The sequence below is a fragment of the Aulostomus chinensis genome, chromosome 16, assembly GCF_037954235.1.
Source record: "Aulostomus chinensis isolate RoL2024-O1b breed Wild chromosome 16, RoL_Achi_v1.0, whole genome shotgun sequence".
Classification (NCBI taxonomy): domain Eukaryota; kingdom Metazoa; phylum Chordata; class Actinopteri; order Syngnathiformes; family Aulostomidae; genus Aulostomus; species Aulostomus chinensis.
The window spans coordinates 25,445,485-25,464,277 of NC_141335.1; the positions used below are offsets into that span (position 1 = coordinate 25,445,485).

At 48.4% G+C, this 18,793-nt stretch overlaps 2 protein-coding genes across 4 annotated transcripts; one reads left to right on the forward strand and one right to left on the reverse strand.

Annotated features, from left to right (window-relative positions):
* Positions 1–1,107: 1,107 nt before the first annotated feature.
* On the reverse strand, positions 1,108–11,653 carry sft2d1 (SFT2 domain containing 1). Of its 2 annotated transcripts, XM_086180771.1 has the most exons (9): positions 11,059–11,124; positions 10,761–10,774; positions 10,381–10,467; positions 8,870–8,952; positions 7,222–7,303; positions 6,819–6,854; positions 6,670–6,728; positions 4,580–4,609; positions 1,108–1,501 (listed from the first exon to the last, which is right to left on the reverse strand). In XM_086180771.1, exons 1-9 carry the CDS (start codon positions 11,069–11,071, stop codon positions 1,462–1,464), a joined length of 444 nt encoding a protein of 147 aa, XP_086036897.1. In that variant the 5' UTR covers positions 11,072–11,124; the 3' UTR covers positions 1,108–1,461. The 2 variants fall into 2 exon arrangements, with proteins under 2 accessions (XP_086036897.1, XP_086036896.1); XM_086180770.1 differs by lacking the exons at positions 10,761–10,774; positions 11,059–11,124 and adding an exon at positions 11,194–11,653.
* Positions 11,654–12,757: 1,104 nt separating this feature from the next.
* lhcgr (luteinizing hormone/choriogonadotropin receptor) lies at positions 12,758–18,164 on the forward strand. 2 transcript variants are annotated; one of them, XM_086181051.1, is made up of 11 exons: positions 12,758–13,322; positions 14,383–14,454; positions 14,700–14,774; positions 14,865–14,939; positions 15,078–15,152; positions 15,260–15,337; positions 15,420–15,488; positions 15,574–15,648; positions 16,397–16,582; positions 16,690–16,758; positions 16,943–18,164. In XM_086181051.1, the coding sequence occupies exons 1-11, from the start codon at positions 13,156–13,158 to the stop codon at positions 18,150–18,152; spliced, it is 2,151 nt and encodes a 716-aa protein (XP_086037177.1). In that variant the 5' UTR covers positions 12,758–13,155; the 3' UTR covers positions 18,153–18,164. The 2 variants fall into 2 exon arrangements, with proteins under 2 accessions (XP_086037177.1, XP_086037178.1); XM_086181052.1 differs by lacking the exon at positions 12,758–13,322 and having other exon boundaries at positions 14,389–14,454; positions 14,598–14,774.
* Positions 18,165–18,793: the final 629 nt, after the last annotated feature.

Sequence of the window (18,793 nt, forward strand, 5' to 3'; positions counted from 1 at the left end):
TGTGTGTGTGTGTGTGTGTGTGTGTGTGTATATGTATGTATGTATGTATATATTAGTTTTCATGCACACATGAATGTAAAACCTGTAATTTATTCAAATTACATGTTTAAAATCATTAACCACATTCCAATGAACAAATCATTCACTGTACAAACAGGAAGTAGTTGCCATATATGTACACTAGACTAATCAAGGCCCCGGACTCTGCTCTGGCTACACCAGAGAAGCTGTCTCTTGGTGTGATGGTGGCTTCCCTGGCGTGGGATCCGTCTTCGCCCTGACAAACAGATTAGACCTGACAGAGGAAACAGTCTGGACGCCAGCAGATTGCAGAGGTCAGGCTTCATCCCCAGCATCCTCAAACTTTTAATCCAAAAATGGCGGGCGAAGAAACTTGATCACAAAAACAACCGGCATCCCCTTGGTGGAGAGAACGACTTGATCCCTCAGATTACTTGGAGAGTGTGTGTGGCGCTCAGGGATTTGCTGGATCTCAGCCAAGTTATTTGATCAAACAGTACTGAAGGGAGATTTTGTCCACACTAATCCTGCGGTACATTATACAAATGCTTAATGAAGCCATGTGGAGGCTTGCACAACAGGAAGTGGAATGCAGTTCCTTAATACAAAGAAACTGAGGAACACGTTTGTTATGTAAATCTGCAGCTGGGAGGTGAGAAGATGGAACCTGGCGGTCCAACACACACACACACCTCAACAGGATAACGTGAGCATCTGCACTACAGATGGGGGGTTGACTGAGGTAATGGATCTTCCGGAATGGGTTGTCATGACAACCCCATCCTCAAAGGCTATGCTATGGAGCTGAAGCAACGTAGGGATCCTGATGCAAGCTATATTGGGTTATTAGGTCACGTTAAAATCAAAAAAGCGGAATTAACTGGGTCATCGCTGCATCTGGCAGGAACTCAAACGTACAACGGAGGAGCAGTTAGATGGAGGCGAGGGAAAGGTGTCGCACGCGGCGCGCTGACAGATGAGGCGGCCGCTGACTTTTGATTTATGCTGCTGGGACATCTCACAGGGAAGACAATATATATTTTTTAAAAACCTTATCTGACATCACCTTCACACTCAGAGCCACACACAACAACAGAAGGCAGATCACGTATTTTAATGTTGGTGTATTGTTATTTTCAGGTCACAGTTTAAAAGAAAAACAGTAAAGATGCAAATATTTAAGGTTGGTCGATGTTTCCAGGCACTTTCCTAGTAGAGCAAAATCAAAGTAATCTCCCTGCACTTCAATGGTATAAAACAGTCAGAAAATATAGGAATATCTTTAAATATATTAAGCATTAAAGGCACTCAATTCTCTCACAAAAGCTAGAGCCAGAATTCACAACATGAAACAGCCGTAGTACAAATATGGAGATGAAGTGCATAGACAACAGATGTGGGTCTTCTTGCATATTTGGACCGGTCGCCGTGTCCGTGCGCTCAGCTGAGACAGGTGGTGAAGCACTTCATCACAGCATCTCTGTAGGAGCAAGACAGACGCCATCAATGACAGCAACAGAATCGACAGGATGAAAACCAACAGGAGTAAAAGCAGACGTCCCTCGGGGCAAAAACCTGTCATGTGTACAAAATGGAAAGTGACAAAAAAAGCTCTTCCGCCCTTTGTTGCGAGGATCTGGGTGGGGCCGCTCATGAATAAGTGAGTGTGTTTTGGCGGGGGAAGCACCACATGTTACGAGTGATGGGGGCTCCCGTTTTCCAGGTACTGAGGGATGATGCAAGACGAGCCATCACCATGGCAACGACAGACCGCTGCCTACTGTCCCCCCCCAATGTTCTTGCCATCGGTGTGTTGCTATGCAGACTTCGCCTGCAGCCACAGTCTAATTTCAGTGGAGGAGGTGTGAAACCCGTCAAGGTTAAAAGGAGAAGGCGGGATCATGAGCAGTCGGGGGGGGGGGGGGGTCAGTGTACAGACAGGAGATGCATCCTCTGCGCTTCAAAAACAGCAGCCACCCTCCTTGCACCCATACAGCCTGAGGTCTGTTTTTTTCTATTTTCACTTGATGCTATTTTTGCTTCACCTCAACAACGGCAGGGATAAATGATGCATCTTAGACGTCCTCCACTTCCTGTCAAACCTCACAGCAGCAGCAGCCCTCCAGCAGTGTGGGAAGTGCGCACACAGCACGTTTCCCTACCTGGGGCTTCAGGCGTAGGAGGTTATAAATAGGCGGCAGCGTAAAATACATTAAAGGATCAGGCCCGTTTGCCATGTGGTGTTTGGGCCGGCCAGACATCAGCGTGTCTGAGCAGGGATGAGGTCTAAGATGACGCGACGCGGCCAGTCTGATATCAGAGGGCCAAACAATCGCATCCAAGAGAAAGAAAGACAGTTTAGAATGAGACGCTTCAGAGGAGAAGACAGTGATGCGCTGACAAACGCTTGAGCAGACAAAACATCAATAAGCACATTAAGACGGCAAAGACTTCATCCCACCATCAGGCAGTCAAAGACGCATTTCTCCAGAGGAATGTTGTTGTTTTAGGAGCAGCAGCACGGGAACAGGTCTTTGTCTCAGCTTTGTTGTTGGCTTGGACTGGGGGGAGGGGGAACACGGTGGTTATAGGAGGTTTCTCAGCTGTCAGGATGGATTATAGGATTCCCCCCCAAAACACACAAGGCACTTAGTGGCAGTGGTGGGGGGGGGGGGGGGGGCAGCATGGGGGCTCTGGACCTCTCACCAAATGAGACATAATCCTGCTTACAGCTGGACCGGCAAAACAACCTGACACCTCTTGCTCGGCTTGGCGGTGAATCTCCACCATATGGAGCAATTTGGAAGGTTGCACCTGAGCAGAGAGGCGTGTTCACAGGCAGAACGTCAGCGCCGAGCCCGCGTTTGACTGTTGTTTATCTCCAACAGACGAGGACGAGTGCGACTCTTAATGCTGCACAGCAGAGAAAGTATGAGTGTGAGTGCGCTTGAGTCTACTAACGAGCACAGAAAGAACCTTAATTAACTTGGAAAGACGCAAATGATCACAAATGGCAAATTGTCATCAACCTACTTTGATGCACAGTCTGAGAGATCACCTCAGAAAAGGTAAATGGAAACTACAGAAGTTACAAAAATGTCACTGCCCAGGTTTTTTTTTGGCCTTTTCTGAGAAAGAGTACATGGTCGACGGGGGACGGAAACCCCTTTATTGCAATACCACGTTTTAACTTGCATGACTGAGCAGCTGCTTCCATCGCCGGCGACTTCCAGATATTCTTGAACTCTGTCTTTGTCCCCCAACATCAACAACATGGCCATTTTTCCCTGGTTGATGGTTGTAGGTGGCCCAGATGGTCTCTTCCTCTGCTGTTCTGTTAAGGCCACGTGTAACATCGCCTCCAACATCTTAGGAGGGAAAAGCTTCCATCCATCCATGTTCCCCTCTCCTCCTGTTGAGGGTGGTGGGGGTGGAGCCTATCCCAGCAGCCTTCACCCTGGACAGGTCACCAGTCCATGGCAGGGCCAACACATAGAGACAGACAACCATTGGCTCTCCCAGCCACGCCTACGGTCAATTTAGAGTCTGGATTAACCTGGTCCCTCTTGATGTCTTTGGACTGTGGAGGAAGCTGGAGTACCAGAGAGAACCCAGCAGGAACAGGGAGAACATGGAGACTCACCCAGAAAGACCCCGTGCTGCAGCCAGGGCTCCACCCACAACCTTCTTGCTGGGGGCCACAGGGAGGACCACTGCTCCAATGTGTCATGGAGGAAAAGCTTAAAAAGTCGAATTTATTCTAACCAAATGGAAACACGACTAACGAGTGGACACTTTCTTCTGCACGTTGGACCGTCCAGGATCGGACCTCCTTCAACTCATGTTCATGCTCAGTCTAAACAGGGTCAATGACAGTCTTTAGAACAGTAGAGGGGTTCCCTGGTGCTTAAACTACCACTGATCACATGGAACCCTAAAAGCAGGGGAGCTCAACTTTGGTAAATCTGGCTCAAACAGCATTATTCCTGGAAAAGCTGTTTTATTTTGATATTACCGATAAAGCAAACAGAGCTCCAGCACGGGGGAGTACGCAACAACAAGCTGCCATTTGCTTGACACTAGATTGCTGGGGGGGGGGGGGGGGGTGGCCATATGGTGGAGCAAACAGGGATGTTTAGAGATAAACAAAAATGTCGTCACTCAGTGGTTTTCAGATAATTCCCTCCAGTTTGTGGTGTTTCTCATGTCAACAGACTCATTTGTGGACAGATTTAGGATTGAGTACAAAAACAACTGATTTGTGGGACGCGGCTGCGAGGAGAGCGGCACCCTCCCAGCTTCCTGGCCCAGTCAACCAACAACAATCTGATCAGTGTGGTTGGATCCGGTGAGGGCGACATCACCTTCATCAACTATACACAAACACGTCAACATGCTACATTCGTGTACAGTCACAAAATCACGTGATGCACTTGCTGCTGTCATTCCTGCCGTCTGTCACCAGCCCCCCCAAAACCAGTGTTTTCCCCAGACTACAAGCTGAGGTCAATGCAGACATTTTTCCTTGAATAGAAATGAAACAACTCCATTGTCTTACCTGGCGAAAGGAATGTAAGAGATGCTGTACCTGAAAGACAGAGAACAAACATTAGGTGGGAATGACGTTGGCGGAATGATGCAAAGCGTCGCTGGAGACCCTGGCAACGACAAACTAAACCCAAGAGAAACACATCAGTAACACAAGCCTGAGCTGACAAACGCACATCAGGTCTTACAGGCTACTTCCTGGACTGGAGGGTCTCTGGTGGATGTTGTCAGGGAGATTAACTGATGGTTAATTAAACGGATAAACTGTAATCTTTGTGCTAATGATTCAAGACAAATTGGTGAGACAAACACAAGGAAGCAGGATGAGCAGGGAAAAGCCCCGCTCAAACACGCAATTTATTTCAAATAAGTGAGGACTCCACAGCTGAATTATTAACCACAGCAGCTTGAGTACGACGCCCATCTTATCCAAGCGCAGGGTTGGAGGCGCAACTGTGAGGCTCTTCAGCTTAAAAGTGAGCACCTTTCAACTCCAACCCTCCGTGTGACCAGCTGACTTCCTTTTTCAAAGTAAATGACAGAAACTCAGCACAAACTGTCAGTTCTGTTTGCTTCACCCTCCTGCTGACTCAGCATGGAGTCGGTGGCTAGGGCTTCGCTGTCATATGGTGACTTCATGAGCTTCAGCCTGAGGGCTGGACTTTGCTCACTACTGTGTGGGTCAGTGGCAACGTCCTGTAACAAGAACCGCCTTGCTGCAGACGGCCGAGCGCCGGCGTGGGAGTGTAATACACCCCCCAGTCTGTTGAGAATGAGCTTGGGAGGTGTGACATGTGGTTGCCACGGTGATTCCTACAAGAATGCAGTCAGAGCGGAAGTGAATGCACAACATGTAGGTGCTGTTGCAGGCTGACAGTCTCCGTGACGAAAGCTTCAACCCCACCCCCCCCCCCAGGAACTGGGGGGGTGTTTCTGTGCACATTCACACACTGTTCACATACACTCATAACTGAGCATGCACACACGCACACACCCCTCACTGCTACTCTGGAACTCGACCCCACTGACCTTCCTGTTTCCCAGTATGAGGGATTACTCCTCATCCCTCACTCGTCTGAACCGCGCATCACTTCTACATTGTTTCCTCCATCTTACACTTCAAATGAGGTTGGCGTGCAAAGCTGACGGCCAGTGGACAACACCCACCTGTCTGAGTCTACAGGCCAGACAATGATGTGAAGCTAAAGTAGGTCTACCGGGATTCTGGCACCGCCACTTCCCCTGGAGGCCAGGAATACACTGACCTACCTGGCAGACGACCTCACAGTCACTGCCGTCTCAGGGCTCAGAGCAACGCAGGGAAATCCACCTGGTCCCTTTAGGGATAGTGTCACATGTGCACATCTCTGTATGTGTGAGATTAAAATAACCAGCTCAGCATGAACTCCTCGCCCAGGAACTTTAGTTACCGTGACACCATCGAAGGGTAGACGGACGCAGGCCAGTATCGCGGTGCAGGACTGGGTCTTAAAGCCAGTGCCTCCCGAGTTCAGCTGGGGGGTTTCCTGATTGTTGGGGCCAGAAATGCTCCATTTTGCAATGTTTTTTCTTTAAAAATTGTGTGATTTTATTTTTTTAAAGTTTTTTTTTGTCTACACTTTTTAGAAAATGGCGGCCCCCTGCATCAATGAAAAATGCATTTTTTTTTTGTATCCAAAGTGCGCCGAGTATTTAAGTTTGACAGACTTTGCATATTTATGTGATCGCAGAATCATGGAGGATTGCGAAGGAGGACTGTGGACTGCCTTTACGGCCCAACAGTAAACGGGTGAAAACAACACCAGCAAAATTTAGTTTGCCAGAGATTTTCAGCAATAATCCACAATCCAGAGTAAGAATGGAGGGTTGAGGCAACCCATGAAGATGCCAGCGACCATGACAGCCAACACGTCTACACCTTCTCCATGTCATTCTATCGTCAAGTCATTTAACTGAAGTTTTATCAAGCAGGATGTCGGAGCAGGGCATCAGCTGACTGGCTCACTGGGAGCAGGCTGCAGCAGCTTCATGAGTCGCTGCGACCGACGCATTTAAGAGTGCAGCAGAGGAGACGGGCCTGGCCTGGCAGCTCCAACTCACCACGTCATTGCCAAAAACTGCAGAATACAGAAGATGATCGCCAGCCCCCTTTTCTGCCACTGTGAAAGAAAACACACAGTGGATATTCTATCACTGCAACACAACCGTGACGACACCAACGTGCTCTGACTTCCTGGTTGCCTACTCACCCAAAACACAGCGCAAAGCGTCAAGACAAGGCAGAGCTGGTGGGGAAGGAAGGAGAAGTTAACTACCCCTAGCTTTGAAGAATCAAACAGTTTTATGCCAAAGGTGGAAACATAACCCCCCCGACATGAAAGTAATCAATACACGGAGTAACGGCCGTCAAACAAAAGCTGTAAAGAGACATAAGAGATACAATATAAGATTTTATAGCAGTGTTACAGCAGCAAAGGAAGAGCAAGAAAGGGCGTCAGACTGTGATGAATTATAAATACCAGCAAGTAAACAGGCTATGGAGGCAAGGACAGGATCAAAATATATACCAAAACAATGGAAACACACAGACAGTCAGGAAGAGAACAGTATGGATGGATGTGGACATAAAGAAATCCGAAATATTGTATTTACCAGCATAACAATGGTGGCTATCAGTCTCGTTGGCTCAAACATGCGCTTCAACTGTTTTAGTGGCCCCATCAGGAAGCAGGTGCTGGAGAGGAAGACACAGAGTTACAGAGGAGCTGTGCAGCAGAGGCACCTCATCAAGGCACAACCTGTCCAACAAGGCAGCGTCTCCATCCTTGTAGGCGTCTTTCAACATGTTATTCTAGATTTTCAACATCAGGAAGTTAATTATTTGCAGTCCACAAGCACTTGCCCCTTGAGTGACATCTGAATTGTGTAGCCACAGTAAAATGATAAATACACGCTCCAAGATGCAGAGATTAGAAGGTGAATATTTCATGTCCTACTCATTTAAAACCTCCTTCATGATTCATAGGTGACGTCAGTAAATGTGACAAGACAAAGGCTTTCCCTGCTGACGAGTCACGCAGGCGGCTCGGGGCTCAGCAGAGCCGAGTGGGAAGAGAGTCTGTGGAGCGTCACATCTGTTAGATGAGACGCAAGGAGCCGGGCTGTTGAGGCAGGCTGCTGCTGCAAGTCTGCTGGGGGGGAGGCTTTTCTCACCTGCACACTCACACTCACTAGAACACTTCTGACGGACACACATTGTAAACTGTCCATCAGGAAATACGTTACACTTTGAGTCAAGAGAGAAACTCAACAGCGCATGTTGATCTGAGGCTCAGAAGCAAAAAAAAGAAAAACTCTTAATTTGTCTTGTGGTATTATGTAAGATGAGAACCATCATATTGACAGAGGACAGTGGGAAGCCTGGGTTTGTTCACTCTCCATCCCATCAGGACACCAAAGGTGTGTTGGATGTGAAGGATGTGAAACCAGTGCTCTAAATGAGAGGTGAGAACCAAACAGGGCCACCAAGAAAACATCAAGGAAGAAAAAGGTCAATTTATTAAGGTCTCATTTTACTTTCTTCAACAAAAAACGAGTAAACTTCTGCCGCTGGTGAAGAAGTGCGCCTGAGAGAATAAAAGACAGTTGCCAGGTAGACACTTCAACTCATATCTCGGGATAATTACATGGAGCCTGATGAATAACTCCAGGCATGTTTCTAATAGTTCAGTGTGTCCTCACACTAGCATGTGACCACTGTGACACGGTGGCGAGGTCTCACAGGCGACGCAATCAGTAACCTGGAGGGCGGGAGATGGAGACAAACCAGAGGCCAGCACCCGCAGGGCCACTGGTTTTATCCTGGAGCAAAATACTGAACCCCAACAGCGCCTGATGAGCAGGCTGGCGCCGTGCGTGACAGCCTCAGCCTCAGCGAGGAGGGTTCTAAAGCGCTTTGGCATCTCGAGGGGGGAAAGGTGCCGTATACAAAACTGATTGACTGACAGCTGGGACGGCATTTTTTTTTTAAACAGTTTTTCTCATATTTAGTTCAACGAACATGTAAAATGTGCATTATTTGTGTAGCGGGTTTAATTTAGGGTCACAAAAACCAAGGAAGTGCTGTGTCAGTTCAAAAGTGCAACAGTAATAATGACCATGATAAATTGTGATTCCTGCAACAGCTGCAGCTCCTGAGCGACATGTGACACGAGGACACCAACGTTGTGGCTGCTTCTTGCCGGGCCGTATTCCTGGCAGAAAACTGTAATATCAGGGAAGTACTTCACATTCACCTCACCTGGCAAGAGCTGCGATGTTTCCTAGCGTGTAGAAGACGGCGAAAAGCTTGATTCCGTTTGGAAGGAAGAGCAGCGCTGAACCCTGGCGAGACAAATATCACCGCTTAAAAACTGCTGCGTCAGCAACGGCGAAGAGACTCACATAAACATGAAGGCTTCCATCTTTCTGTTTTGGAAAATCAGTTCCTCTGATTCTTCTATTTAAAACGCTCCGGATGGAAATCAAATCTTCACTGATGTTGATTATTTGAAGCATTTCAGCCTGGTGAGACAAGCGGACGCATCACTCAGTGGGAGGCCCACCTCCCACGCACAGGTAGGAAGTGTGTCAACTAGCAAGTTCCCTTCAGGGTTCTGGGTGACAGGGCCTGTGGGGATGTTTAAATAGATGTGCTTAATAAATGCATCACTGAAGCAGTGGATGCTGGGAGCTCAGGATGAAGGCAATTAGCCTCCAAAGGGTTAATTACTGCTCAAGCTACACTCAGCATCCTCAGGCCCCCTGTGACGCAGCTCATCCCTCTTTGGTCTCAGGTTTATATTCAAAACCCTGAAGTAGGAGGTTACACGTGAGCATACAGTACTGTAACTGTGTGATACAAGTACACGCTGGACTGCTGGTGTACTGAGGGGGTTCCAACGATTCTGTCAACTCCAATTCATTGAGAGTGGATGTCAGGTGTAGAGCGCAGGACCCGGGACGCCTGCTCGTCTGAACGCCTCTGCAGGGACCAGAATGACAGAACCTGGTTTTAAATGAAAGAAGGAGCATCCAGGTTGAAGTCTGGCACCTGAATCAGTGTGAACGGACCAGATCCGCTTCAGTCATTACTGGAACACTATTAACATGAAATATCCACGGACAGATGCACTTTAAAAGCATCAATTCTTCTTCAAGACTACGAACTGCAACGTTTCTGCGCCCCGACTGTTTTTGTCCAGCTTCTCTCCGTCTTTGCTGTGGTCACATTTGGGATCTTGCTGTTATTTTGCTTGTTGTGTTTGGAGGGGACGTTTTCCACCAGTGGCTTTACTTTAATCATGTTTGACTGAGGACAGTTTTCATGGCTCTACCTTCTCTAAACTGTCCACTTACAGACAAAATGAACCAAGAAATTTAAATTTACATTCCAATAATGACAAATTATGTGGTTTGTTTCAAAAGTAACATGTAAAAGTAAATTAAACACGTCGTAAGTAAATTCCCATCACTTTTCCTTTCAGCTTCTGCTTTTATTTGTATTTCAGGAACTTTTGGAGTCCTGGAACCTGCTACCTTCAGACGGGATTTAACAGACCTCTGGTGGGCCTGTGAGCCCTGTTCGTGTCTCACGAGCGTATTTAAAGCTTTGAAATGAAAAGCTTTCAATCCGACGACAAAACTGCTGAATCCATGACGCTCGTTCTGACCGGACTGCCGCTGACCAGTCATTCTAGCTGTTAATGTCAGTGTTTGACGGTCAGGCAGCAGATGGAAAGGAATTCAACAGGAAAAGGCAGCAGCACTCACAAGTATGGAGCACAGGACGCCTGCGGCAAAGCATATCACAAACCACTTCACACGGGTGCTGTAGCTGAGGGAGCTGGCATCAAGAACCTGGAGAGAACAATGGGAGGATGTCACAAGACCGACAACATGACCCACAGGCCGACTTCCTTCTGACGGCTACACCACCTCAGCAAGAAGATCGGAGAGAACACACCTACATGAGCATTATAATACACAAACACACAACCTGGAGACAGGACGTTACTCATTACACAAACTGAGCATGCACACAGATGCAGGACGGGAGGCTGCTTGGTACCAGAGTCTGTTTTAACTTTAACAACAAGTTCAAAGTACCAAGATGTTAAAAAAAACAATCACAGTTCAAGGGAGTACTTTACCTTTATGTGTCCTCCTTGGGAAGCGTGTAAGAAGTATCAATACACAAGCAAACACAACTTATTAAATATTTACACAAGACAAAAATAAAAGGTCACAAGGATGCGGGAAGTGACGTGATAACGACATGACACGCCAGCTGGGTAGGTAGGTAGCTCAGGGGACTAGTGAACTAACCCAGGGGACGAGTTACCTAGCTCAGGTGACTGGTTAACTAGCTCAGATAGCCAGGAGGCTAGCTTAGATGACCAGCTAACTAGCTAGCTGTCAAGTGTGCACTCCCAGCCAAATTCAACCTACCGCGAGAAATCATTCCAACCAAATCACGAGCACCAGCACCGTCAAACGCGTGCCAGAGACCCGCACGGAGCCGTTTTATCGCACTTTTATGGTTGTTGCCAAGCTGTTAGCCTGCACCGGGGCGAGTTCGGCTACCTGTGCCGTGAGACCCAACTCCTCGTTGTCCTCCCGACCGTTGAGCACTCGACGAAGCTTGTCCATGGTTAGGAAGGAGCTGCTGAGCTGATTATGAGTCTGTAGAGTCCGAATCTGTAAACTGCCTTGTGTTCATTTGCTGGTCATGTACACAAGTTCGATTCCGAGCAGCAGCAACTTTGACTTCCTGGCTGTCCGATTGACGTTCGGCGTCGACGCTGACCTGGAGTCAGTTGTTTCCGCACCCAGAGCAGGGCACAGAGACAGAAGCAGACATTACTAGCAGACACCAGATCAGGCTGGGGGGGCCGCTTCGACTAACACACTTCCTCCGACAGAAACACGACATGAATGAGCCAAAAACAAACCAAAAACCTCCTAAATGTTTGACTGTGTGAGATTTCTTTATATTGTACGGGAATTAAATCTAAAATATCGGCGTGTCGACGTCACCGTTCATCTTGGTGACTCCGGCTGGTGTTTATGCTGCTTTGTCGCCACCTAGTGGAGGCAGGTTGAGGCTCCGGACACGACCATGTATGGCAGATGAACGCGCGTGGTGGCGTGTTGTTGCCAATTCCGTGCATGATTCTCACATTAGCGAGCCCACGCGAGAGACAAAACAAGTCAAAGTTAGTCGTTGAAGTTTCAGACGTGAAGAACTTGAGGTTTTCAGAACCCCCCCCCCCCCCCCCAAAAAAATAAAGTAAGTTGCAGTGTGGCCTTTGAGGGTGACGTGGTTGCTGTAAATCTAAACAGTTTCATGTCACATGCATGCAGCACTTTTTCACAGAGGTCAGTTTTTTCTTCCAGCATGACTTGAGCTAGATTTTTTGCGTCAAGGCTGTATAGCATCGCCTTGTCTTTATCAGCAATATAACTGGTGCCAAATGAGATAGAGTGATGGGAGGTGTCTGACTCCGGGTCATGATGTCCTCCTGAGGGACACGGTTGCTGACTTGGCTTTGCGTGTGTGTCCCTCAAGATAAATCTTCATTTTAAGCAGCTCTAAATACGCAGTAATTACAGACGCGGTTAAGATAGCAAACCAAATCAGAGGGACAGGGTGGTGCCGAAGACACAACCAGGGATCCTGACAGGCCTCTCCTGCAGAGCCAGAAACCACAAGACTGCTGACACAGCACTTGAACACACATCCCAGGTGTGAACTGACAGTTGGTCAACATTCACTCTCCCACACTGTTCATGCCTCCAACTCTGGAAACTCCTGCTACACCTGGAGGCCCTCGCCCGCCACGTGTCCGTCAGCTGTTTGTCGGATAAAAAGTGGAAGTTCAAACCTAAACATTTATCCTTCCTCTGACCTTTGTGTTCAGACAGCTGGGACGCAGCAGCACCACGGAAGAGAGATACTTTTGGATTTCACATGCATTTTTCCATACAGCATTGATTTGGGAACCTCTAATTTAGCATTCAGGCCCCTGCAGTCACCACGTTGGAGAGGGAAGAGTTCAGCTCCTCCTGTTGTAAACATTTGGATTCATCTGGTTTTTCCTGTGCAGAGTGGAGCTGTCCCTTTACCCCGAGGGAGGAACATTTATGTCTGACAGTTTAGTAAAAATTAAGAATTCAGAAGTACAGAAACTGAAATATTTATTGATCATGATAGTTTATTAATATTCTGATTTGAGTTAAATGTTAAATTTTTAATTTATTGATGGAACCTCATCTGTTTTCCCGTTGTTTGGGGTCGGAGACCATGTTCAGACAGATGCTCATCCAGGTCTGACTGGGCTGCCTGGCCGCGTGTGGAGCTCATCCGTCTCCTCCAGGAGTCACTGGGGGGGAGGTTGGTATCAGGTGGCTGACATCCACCGGCAGTTGGAGGATGAGGCGCTGTTGCTGCTGCACAAACCACCGGATCCATCCAGCGAGGTTCAGCGCAGAGGCAACGACCTAAATGGTGTCTGCGTGTTCGGACGCTTTGTGAACGTCGAGGAAATGTGGACGACGCGGCATTTGCTCCTCTCTGTTTTCCTCCTCTCCGGACCGAGGATCGCGCCGTGTGTCTCCTGTCCGCGGGTCTGCCGCTGCTTCTCCGACACCATCAGATGCAACAACGTGACGGAGGCGTCCGCGCTGATGACGGGCCATACCGAGGATCGACTGTGAGTTCAGACCTCTGGTGCTCCGGTGCTCGTCGCGTTCACCGTGACTGAAGGCGCGTTTGACACAGTTTAATCACACAGGTGTTTTTCTCTTTCTTCCGCGGGGGTGATCGCTTCCCCTCCGTGTTTTAGTACATCAATGCAGCCAAGAATGTCCCCGTGCGCTTTTACGCACGGAGCCACCCGGGACGCACGCGCGTGGCTCCGCGCTCGCATGTAAAAACTAAAGAATGGCTGCCGAATGTGCACGCGTTTGACCGTTTTGCTGTTTTTTTTTTGTTTTGTTTTTTTGTTGGTTGGTTCTGTTTTTGCTACATTTGATCATTAATGTAATAATTGAACGTGACTGGAGCTTGCAGTTGTAGAATGAAACCATCCACTTCTCTGATCAACAGCCATAGCAAAGTCTGCCCACTCGTTTCCTGATAGCTTTAATCATTTTTTCCCCAAACAACAAAAACCTCATCAGATGTTGATTGTTTTTAGTTTTCTTTTGCAGGCAGCTTGAAGAGCTCACCTGCCCTCAACACTGCTCAGAGCCTGGAGACAAAAGTATCTGTTGTTACTGAACGGAAGTGAAACTCTGGATTTGCTCCAGACTGACTGTCAGTGTTTGTAGCTGGTGTTTCTTGCTGCACCTCATTTAGCCGAAGGACAAAAGGACGTCACGCTCTTCTGGGGGAGAGCAGACGTCCAGTCCTGCGTGAGAGCAACTTCGTTAGATGTGAAGAAAATGTCAAGTTGATCTCACAAGCCTGCAGGTGGCGAATCCTGACCTCTCCTCTGCTAAATCACACAACCTTGAGCCTCTCCTGACAAGTGTCCTTGAAAACCAAGTCCAACATACATCCATCAAATTATGCCACTTATCACCCTCACACGCACACGCACACACACACACGCACACACACACTCTAGAGATGACGCCTCAGTGTTTGTCATCTGTTGCAGAAGTTGTAAATGTAAAGTGTCCTGATATTGATGTGTAGGGAAGGTTTGCATCTGCTGTTGTGCGCTGGCGATGCTACAAGATCACATCCCTCTCTCCTTCCGTTCGCAGGTTTCTCTATCACTTGTCTCTGCAGACCATTTCAAGTCTTTCTTTTGACGGTTTGAGAGGAGTCCAGAGGATGTGCGTATCCACTGTCTTCTTCATCTCAGTCTTGTGTAACTCATCTGTGGGATCACATCTCACGGCACATTTACTTCACTGATTGCTGAAACTTTTCCAACTGTAAGGTGAAGATTTGTAGAAATCTCCAGTTGTTTTCCCAGTGCTCCGCCCTGGTAGCTCCTGTTTAGGTCTTCGTGTTTGAGGTCGCTGCTCCTGGTCAACGCTCTCAGGATGAACTCTGCTGCTTTGATTCTGCCCCTCAGTGAGATCACTCAGAGCGTCACCCTGGAAACCATTGAGACGTTAGCGTTCAACAACCTTCTCATCCTCTCGGAGGTGTAAGTCTTGCCCTGGGGCGGGGGCGGGTATTTTAAGCAACGATGTCTGTAATGCAGCACAGTTTTAAATGATGTCTTACATGTTTGAAGATCCATCCAGAACGCTCGGAGCCTGACGCACGTCCACAGACGGGCTTTTAACAACCTCCCTAAACTGCGCTTCTTGTAAGAGACTTCCGGAACGTTCACGTGACATTTCAGCATTCAGGATTCAGACATCAGACAAAAACCTGTTTGTGTTCAAATTCCGAACAAATTCAGAAATGAGTATTTGGTGCAACACGTTTTCCTCTGCGTCCGTAGGAGCATCTCCAATACGGGCATAACTGTTTTTCCTGATATTACATCCATCAGTTCCCTGGAACCAGAGTTTATCTTGTAAGTAAATCTCATGGTGTATTGAAAATAAAGCATCGCTGTAGTTGAGTCTTATTGAAGCTGCTGGCGGTTCATGTTGGCGAGTCTGAGCTCTGGTGCTCTGGCAGGGACATCTGTGACAACCTTTACCTGAAGCAAGTGCCTCCCAATGCCTTCAGCGGAATGACAGCAGGATATGTGACAATGTGAGTGCATTCACTGGAGCCCAGCTGAGATGTGGATTCTTGACCTTTGACCTGAGTCATCTTTGGATTGTCTAAACTGCAGGAACCTGTACAACAATGGCTTCAGAGAGATCCATGACCACGCCTTCCAAGGGACAAAGATAGATAAACTGTATTTTCCAAATTCCCTTTTTTAAAAATTGAAGCTGGACTCACTTTTATTTTGACTGTTTACTCTGCATATGCATTTTTTTCAGGTTTTTAAAGAATAATAGGAACCTCAGAGTGATCCATGAGGATGCATTCAGAGGAGCCACAGGCCCTGGAGTCTTGTAAGTGATGTCCCTAAACCTCCTGAGAGTCTCTTTATGCAACATTTATTCTCACACGGAGAGAAAAGTAAAAAGGCACCAAATATATAAGAACAGGAAGAAAAAAACGAAGTAGAAACCGAGTAGTTCCTCTGCCATGTGCTTCCAATCAACATCTGAGCCAAATTTGAGAGAATTCCATCAAGATGTTCCAGATACATACAGCCCCAGAACATAGTACAGCCCAGAACCCTCACTGCCAGAGGCATAAAATGAATGAATAATATGAGGGAATTATAACATTACAAACGCTACTGAGTACTAATACTGAACAAAACTGGCGACACACGTGCAGCTGATGATTAATGAGCTCCAGACGTAAACCTGGTTTAAAGAAAGTACTTGAAAAGTCCAGTGTAGAAGAGGGAAATGTGTGGACCCTCGAACTGAATTGAAAACCTTTGTTTCTTCAGGGGCCACTGAGAGCACGCGCCCTCCTCTCGATGGCGCCCTGATAACAGCTTCATAAACACTGAATTTGTGTGTCAAACTGTGGTGATGTGACCTCAGCAGCGGAGTGAACGTGTGTACATGTTTAGGTGACACAGAGGCGTGTTCAAGCTCATGTGTGGAGGTGTGTGGCGCTGGAGCTCAGCTGGCAGGGTCACATGGGGGCAGTTTGTTTTTGACAGTGTAAAGCTCACAAGGAGGGGGGCCATCACACCCCCGCGTGGCGGTGTTCTCGTCAGTGCTCTCTGTTATTTTACAGGGATGTCTCAGCGACAGCTCTTTCCAAGTTACCACTGCGGGGCCTGGAGTCGGTTCTGGTGCTGATGGCTCAGTCTGCGTATGCCTTGAAGAGCCTGCCCCCCCTGCAGGGCCTGTGGAGCCTGCGAGAGACGCATCTCACCTACAACAGTCACTGCTGCGCACTGCTGAACTGGAACAATCACAGGTGTTTGTAGCAGGCTAACAGCATTCACCGCAATAGAGGAGACGAGCACGCAGGCGTGGTAGGCTGCTGGTGGACTATGTGTGACGCGGTTCTCCTCCTCCCTCCAGGGACCTCCCTGTCAATCCGGCGTGGACTAACGGCTCCACACATTGTGATGAAAGTGATCTATCAGCAAGGTGACAGTTGACTTCAGCGCGTCTCCATTACGTAACACACCGGTGCATCAGGTCTTTCTGCCAGTCATGAAAACTCCTCTCTGGTCCACTGATGGTCTCAGTCGTTTCTTCTCTCCCTCTCTTCCTCTCTCCCTCTCTTCCTCTCTCCTTCTCCCCCTCTCTTCCTCTCCTCTGTCAACACCAGGGTCCAGCGTGTGATTGGAGGCTCAGCAGACACAACGCTAGTGATGGACGTGCCTTTCTTTCCAGACGTCGACCTGTCCATCAGGGACCAAGGCTTCGGAGATGTCAATTTCCACTACCCAGACCTGGACGTCTGTCAGACGCAACCGACACTGGTTTGCACGCCTGAGCCTGATGCTTTCAACCCCTGCGAGGACATCGCAGGTTTCGGTTTTCTCCGAGTGGCCATTTGGTTCATCAACGTACTGGCCGTCACCGGGAACCTGACGGTGCTGCTGGTCTTCTTTAGCAGCCGTAACAAGCTGACCGTGCCTCGCTTCCTCATGTGCCACCTGGCCTTTGCTGACCTTTGCATTGGGATCTACCTTCTGATGATAGCCAGTGTAGACCTGCGCACGCGTGGTCACTACAGTCAGCACGCCATTGAGTGGCAGATGGGGCCTGGCTGTCATGCAGCAGGCTTCCTGTCCTTGTTTGGCGGGGAGCTGTCGGTGTACACACTCTCCACCATCACCCTGGAGCGCTGGCACACCATCTCCAACGCCCTGCTGGTGGAGCGGCGCCTGGGACTGACCCAGGCAGCTTCTATCATGGCAGCAGGCTGGCTCCTCTGTCTGGGGATGGGGCTGCTGCCTCTGGTTGGGGTCAGCAGCTACAGCAAAGTCAGCATGTGCCTTCCCATGGATATCGAGACTCCCCTGGCTCAGGCATTCATCCTCATCCTCCTGCTCTTCAACGTGGGCGCTTTTATCATCGTGTGTGTGTGCTACGTGCTGATCTACCTGGCGGTGAGGAACCCCGAGTTCCCCAGACGAGGCGCTGATACCAAGATAGCCAAGCGCATGGCTGTGCTCATCTTCACCGACTTCCTCTGCATGGCTCCCATCTCCTTTTTCGCCATCTCTGCTGCCTTCAAGGTGCCTCTCATCACTGTCACCAACTCCAAGATCCTGCTGGTGCTCTTCTTCCCCATCAACTCTTGTGCCAACCCCTTCCTCTACGCCATCTTCACCAAGGCTTTCAGAAAGGATGCGTTTCAGCTCATGAGCACCGTTGGCTGCTGTAAGAGGAAGGCCAGTATTTACCGCATGAGGGCCCACTGCTCCCAAAATGCAATCAGAGGCAACCCTGAAAACAAGCGATCCCACGCAGGAGTGAGGCTGGCCGCCGTGACGCAGCCAAGTATAGACGAGGACAGCAAGCTCAGCTGAAGCCAACGAGGAGACGGACCACTGACTCAGGATCTCAGGGGAGAGGGAGGGTCCATCATGCTGAAGTCGACAACTTTTAACAATTTCATGCTCATATTTTTTGCCATTAATTATTGTATTTAGTGTTATTGTGGAGGGTATGGAAACTTCAACCATCCAAAAACTGGCAAAGCTTGTGGAACCAGCAGTGGCGTTGTTCCAGAACGAGCCAGCGCCGCAGCTGGAGACCTGCTGAACATAAATGCAGCCATTGTTGATGTTATTATGTCCACCTGATCCGCCTTTCCTACTGCAACCTGCCAAACTGCCGGTGGATGAAATATTCCAGAGCCAACAGGGAAAAAAACCCACCACCACAGATACTGAAATTCATTTTTTCTTTATTTTTCCAGGCTGGAATGAAGATTTAAAGTAAAAATTAGAGTGTTTGAGCTCAGTAGCTTTAAATATAACGATGTGAGCTGCAGATGAAAGGCCGATGATCATGAAACCACTGGAAGCTCCTGAATAGTCTCTAAAATAGAAACATGAATAGCAACGGCCTCTCAGTGGCGTTAAAGCTCAGCAAACACCTAACAATCAATATTTAAAACATTTCATGGGGATGTTCCCCCATGACTGAACGGCTGGGCGTAATCCGG